General features: G+C 37.1%; 1 protein-coding gene across 1 annotated transcript; it reads left to right on the top strand.

Annotated features, from left to right (window-relative positions):
• Positions 1-4,610: 4,610 nt before the first annotated feature.
• LOC114175244 lies at positions 4,611-6,415 on the top strand. The gene is made up of 5 exons (XM_028060015.1): positions 4,611-5,144; positions 5,264-5,362; positions 5,466-5,744; positions 5,842-5,946; positions 6,038-6,415. Exons 1-5 carry the CDS (start codon positions 4,611-4,613, stop codon positions 6,413-6,415), a joined length of 1,395 nt encoding a protein of 464 aa, XP_027915816.1.
• The last annotated feature ends 202 nt before the right edge of the window (positions 6,416-6,617 follow it).

Here is a 6,617-nt window from a genome sequence, read left to right as displayed (position 1 = left end):
GAGTGACCAATGCCCTGGCGATAGAAATGTTAGACGTCTAATGAAAGTATTGGAAGTGGAGAAGTAAGGAAAAAAGAGAGAAGAATACTAACCCGAGTTTAAATTTTTTGATGTTGTATTTAATATTTTATTGGTTGGTTTTATTTAAATGAGCTCACCCTATCTGTGTGTGTGTGGCGATGATCATGTAACTTGTTACATGAGAGCAGATGTTGATGCAGGTGAGCAGGCAGATGCTTAGAGACGGAGTGGGGATATTTCTGGGATTTTATTTCTAGTCACCATGTTGTCTAAGGATTTATGTGTAATAATTTTTAGACACTTTTGATAGTAATATGAATGATGCGACTCATATTTTTATTAATTGTAATGGCGCATTGGTTATCTAAATTTAAATTTTCTCGCGTTTTTGGGAATTGATGATTTAATAAATGAGGTTGTTATTTTATTTAAATCCTTATTTGTTTTAGTAAGTAATTTCCGGCTAGGACGTTACATCGCCTGAGCGAGATGTGCAAACACAACCCAAAATTTCGTTCCTGCTATTCTCGCCTAGGCGACCCTAGTTAGCTTAAGCGAGAATAGCAGACCTTCTCCTTGTCACGCACGCAGAAACCAAACCAATTTACCAAAAATCACACTCCCCTATGCTAAGTAATTCATCATAGAATACAAACAATATGAGCACGATTTGGACCCCAAACTAACCCCCAAAAAATGCGGAATTGAACCATGAATCATAAACAACATAGCAAAACCCTAAAATTCTCATGCAATCTCCTAAGGGTTTAATCAATATATATCAAAGTGATCAAACATCCCAATTCCCAGCATTGTTGGTGCGAAAATTGCATAGCAAAATACCATAATCACTGCATATCACAAAATACACCAAAATTCTCAACAATCATGTAAAGGTATGGAAAAGAGCTCCCCTAACCTAGTATTTTTATCAGCTTCAAATAAAAGAAGATGGTTGGTTCTTCTAGCCTCAAGTCCTCTCACACAAACCAAAGTACACTCAACCACTTGAGTTAGTACTCTTCCACGTCACAATAATTAACATTAAATGCCAAAAAGGCTTCTACCACCCGCATTTATTAAATAATTATTTATTTAATTATTTAAATTTCTCGGGTCTTACACTTTGTGTCAATTTCAATCAACCCAACGACACTAACATAGAAGAGTGTCCTAATGAATCCACACAAAGGTTTTATGATTTGTTGGCGGAGTCAAATCAACCTTTATTTGAAGGGACGAGAGACTCTAAATTGTCAATATGTGTTAGACTTCTATCTTATAAGTATAATTGGAATATTCTCAACCTATGCTTAGAGGCTTTCACCAAACTTTTGTTAGATCTCACACCACCAAATATGAGCTTGCCAAAGAGTTATTATGACGCTAAGAGGTTAGTATCAAAGTTGGGATTGGAGGCTAAGAAGATTGATTGTTATGTGAGTGGTTGTATGCTTTTTTATGACAATGATAGTGGAAAAAAAGATGCAGCATTGCTTGAATGTAAATTTTGTCACAAACCAAGATATCACCCACTTCATCAGGGATCAAGGCGCAAAAAACCAATTGCAGTTAAGTCAATGTTCTATTTGCCTATAATCCCAAGATTACAAAGAATGTTTGCTTCTATGCAAACCGCGCCACATATGACTTGGCATCATGATAACCAAAGTCAAGGAATGTTACGCCATCCATCTGATGGTGAAGCCTGGAAGCACTTTGATCGTAAACATCCTACCTTTGTGTCTGATCCACGCAATGTACGACTGGGTCTATGTTCAGATGGATTTAACCCTTACATCTAGGCTTCATCTTCACCATATTCTTGTTGGCCCGTGATTGTTACTGCATACAATCTTCCTCCTAAAATGTGCATGTCAAAACCTTATATGTTTTTTAGTTGTCTATTGATGTTTACTTGGAGCCCTTAATTGATGATTTGAAGAAGTTGTGAGGTGGTATCTTGACTTATGATGTTTCAAGGAAACAAAATTTTATGATGAGAGCATGTTTGATGTGGACTATTAATGACTTCCCTGCTTATGGGATGTTATCTGGTTGGGGCACACATGGTAGATTAGCTTGTCCGCATTGCATGGAGCACAGTAAGTCATTCACGTTAAATTATGGCCACAAAAGCTGTTGGTTTGACTCACATCGTAGGTTCTTACCTAATGACCATCATTTTATGAGAAATATTAAAGCCTTTCGAAAAGGCCAAGTTGAAACAGATGGGCCACCTCCTAGGCTGACACCATTACAAGTTTGGAGAAGAGTGAAATATTTTCCAAAAGTCACTAAAAATTGTGTAACAAGGATAGATGGATATGGAAAGTGGCATAATTGGACAAAAAGAAACATTTTTTGGGATCTTTCATATTGGAAAAATAATTTGTTAAGGCAAAATCTTGATGTAATGCACATAGAAAAAAATTTCTTTGAGAACATATTCAATACTGTTATGAATGTGACGGGAAAGACAAAGGATAATGAGAAGGCAAGAAGGGATTTAGGATTGTATTGCAAGCAAAAAGACTTGGAGTTGAAGGTTCAAGATAATGGGAAAATATTAAAGCCTAAAGCAAATTACACCTTAACCCCAGATGAAGCTAAATTAGTTTGTCGGTGGATAAAGGAACTTAAGATGCCAGATGGTTATAGTTCCAACTTGGCTAGATGTGCTGATGTTGAAAAGGGAAGAATCCATGGAATGAAAAGTCATGATTGCCATGTATTCATGGAGTCATTACTTCCTACTGCATTTAGTGCTTCGCCCATTCATGTTTTAAATCCTCTTACTGAAATTAGTCATTTTTTTAAAGATTTGTGCTCTATAAATTAAAAGAGGAATCCCTAAGAAGAATGGAGGAAAATATTCCAATTATTCTCTGCAAATTAGAGAAAATATTCCCTCCTGGATTGTTTGATTCCATGGAACATCTCTCTGTTCATCTCCCCTATGAAGCATTGTTGGGTGGACCAGTGCAATACAGATGGATGTATCCATTTGAAAGGTACTAAAGGACCTCCCTATTCATATTTATAATTAATTTTGTCACCAATTTTTTTCATCATGATGTATTTTTTTATTTGTAATAGATTCATGGATGATTCAAAACGATCAATAAAAAATAAAGCCAGAGTTGAAGGTTCTATTTGTGTATCTTATTTACACCGTGAGACAACATATTGTTGTTCTCATTACTTCAACAACTTCATGTTGTCACCACACAATTGGAGGAATGAAGTTGAATGTCAAAGAGATGTGTCAACGTTGTCTGTTTTTCAACAACAAGGTTGACATGCAGGGAGAGAATTGATTTATTGGTTAACTGATGTCGAGTTCAAATCTGTTCATGTTCATGTGTTCATCAATTGCACTAAAGTCAAACCATATCTTGAGTAAGTTATATCCTCCTTTGTGAATAACTTTGTGGTTAATTATATATAAGTTTCTAAAAATTTACCATTGCCAGCTCATTCCTTATGTGCTTGCAAATACCTAAGACCAGTGTTTCTGCTCGTATTCATTTAGAATTTCCTGAATGGTTCCAATATCAAGCATGTATTGTACCATTAATTATACAACAAATGGATTTTAATGTATCATAATTCCACATCTATCTTTCTATATTTGTAGGTTTATAACGAGCCATTAAGTGTTAGGAACCAAGACCTAAGAGATTTGTCAAATTGGCCCATGAAATGAGTCAAAGAATGGCACACGTACTTCATGAATGGGTACAAGTTCCATACTAACACATGGAGCAAAGGGAAAAAGACTATAAATAGTGGTGTTTATGTCAAGGGCCTTACTGAAGGAGGTGAAGATGATTTTTATGGGATCATTCATAGAATATATGAACTAGAGTACAATACTTCTAATAAACCGAAGAAAGTTGAACCTTTTTTTGTGAATGGTTTGATCCCTCAAGAAAAGGTACAAGAGTGGATCCTAAATATAACATTGTGGACATTCACATGACTTCAAGGTACCAACCATTTGATCCATTTATTTTGGCATACAATTTTAGACAAGTATATTACGTACAATATCCACCATATCGAAAAGACAATCGTGGTTGGTGTGTTGCAATTAAAACAAAGTCGAGAGGTCGCATTGAATCAAATGAGGTGGAAGACGATGTCCCTTACTAAGTTGATGAAATGTCACATGCAAACGAAGTAATTGAAGTAGAACGTGTATCTGGATTTCATCACATACAAGGTCATGATGAAGAGTTGGAACAAGAGGAGGAGGAAGAAGAAGAAGAAGAGGAGGAGGAGGAGGGAGAAGAGGAGGAGGAAGAAGAGCTAGATGAAGAAGATGAAACTGAAGAAGAAGTGGAGGAAGAGGAGGAGGATGATGAGGATGACAGTGATGCTAATGACTAATTTTGTCTTTTTTGTTTTTGTACTTGAACTTTTAATATGTCTGTTTATTTTTGTCATTTCATTATAACTTTTTGTTGTTGTACTTCAACATTTTTAATATGTTTAATGAAGACTTATTCAGTTGTTGGTATATTTGTTTCTTATCATACACCATCATAATTTATTTGACACTTAGATCGTAAACTACATACGCCATGTCATTGGAAGATCCACCTCGACCACCCCTCATTGACAAGGGGAAAGGTATTGCAAAACAAAGAAAGAGACAAAATAATTATGTGCTTCGGATTCCAGTCAGACCCATCACCCCTACCCCAGGCTTACATATGCCATCCTTATCTTCCCCACCTCCACCCACAAGGTTACATAACCCTATTTCTATCCCGATGATTCATATGTCGTCCTCATCTTCTCAACCTCCACCCACAGGGTTGCATACCCTTGCGGCTGCTCCCAGGCCCCCTTTTGTACCACCCTCACATATACCATCCTCATCTTCCTCAGCTTCACACACAGGGTTACATACCCCTTCTGCAGACATTGGAGCATCCCCTTCACCTCATACTGTACCATCCCCAACCTCGATTGGTGGCCCATCTTCTACTATTGGTCAGCAATCTGCACCATCCCCAATTGCAGGTGATATGGTTGCCCCTCAGCCTATGGTTGATCCTGATTTAGATGTAGAACATGACCCTCCTCTGCAGGACTTCCCGATGATTGAACTTGTCGGTCGAGGGTAATATTTCAATTCAGTTATTGTCATTATTTATATTATGAAACTTCTTTAATCTTCTGACAATTTTCCATGAATTATAGGTTTGTTCCATCTAGAGTTGCTTCATAGGATATCACAAAGACAATCAAGCGACAATTTCTTAACCCTTGGCCACCATGGGGATCAATACCTGAAAAAGACAAGGATATTTTTTGGCAACGCTTCAAGGTAATGTGTTCTAACTTATTATATAGGTAAACTAAGTTGTTAATTACTACTCCATACTTAATATACTTATAATGTATTATATGTTTAAATTGTGTTGTTATAGAGGAGAGTTCAGTGGGCACCAGGGCATGAAATTGCAATTAAGAGAAATTTCAACAGCAGAGCTTCTCATCGTTTATCTATGCTGTTTAGAGACGCCAGAACGGCTAGAGAAAGGCCAGAATGGATTCCTAATGATGTGTGGACAAGGCTGCCAGAACATTGGAATTCTCCAAGTTATCGGAGCAAATGTCTTGCAGCAAAAAAGAATAGGGCTTCTGAAATGGATGGGGCCCTACACACAGGTGGATCCATTACCACTTACGAGTATGCCCTTCGTATGGTATACACCTTAACTGTTTGTATTTGTCACATTTGAACTACATTTTTTAGAGTTTGAAATCAGATCAAATCTAACATAACAAAATATTTTGTTGCAGGCACGTGAGTTGGGACGACATGTGTTTCTTGATGAAGTCTTTCAGCAGACACATATACGGAAGGATACTGGCGAGTATGTGGATGAGAGGTCTAGGAGGACAAATGTAAGTCTATTTTACTATTCAATATTATTTACTCTTAAACTTATATATGTATCCCACCACATAATAATAATTGTTCATTTTTTACTTACAGGAAGAATTTCAGACTAGGCTTTCTCAAGTTAGATCTGAGGTTTCCTCATGTGCTGATGGAACACAAGAGCAGTCCTCTGCTGATCCTACACAGGATGAGAATATCAGGACTAGGTGTTGGATTGAGACAGTAGGAGGAAAAAAGAAAGGAAGACTTTATGGGGCTGGTCAACTAGTTTCAAAATATACAGGTTCAAATGAAAGCAACCAACTACCACCTTCTTTCTCTTCTAATATTGAGGACCTCAGTAATATTAGGCAGCAGCTTTCACGTAGCCTAGAGGAAAATGAGCAATTGAGGTCCGAGTTTCGATCCTTTCAATCACTACTCCTGCAATATCTCCCCCCTGATGCTCAGGCTCGTCTTCAACAGCCATAGACACCACAACCAAACCCTACTCAACAGAACTCTGAAATTCCTCAACCCCATTCTCAGCAACCAAATAATGGAGAGGATCTAAATGAAGAATCTTCTCCTGATTACGAAGATTATTAGCTCTTCATGTCCTTAAGAAATAATTTCTTCAGCATGTACTTAATAAACTTGTGTACAATTATGCTTACTTGGTATTGATCGTGCT

This window comes from Vigna unguiculata, chromosome 3, assembly GCF_004118075.2.
Source record: "Vigna unguiculata cultivar IT97K-499-35 chromosome 3, ASM411807v1, whole genome shotgun sequence".
Taxonomy (NCBI): Eukaryota; Viridiplantae; Streptophyta; class Magnoliopsida; order Fabales; family Fabaceae; genus Vigna; species Vigna unguiculata.
Note: the sequence above shows the minus strand (reverse complement) of the source record. Positions and strands in the feature narration are given on the sequence as shown.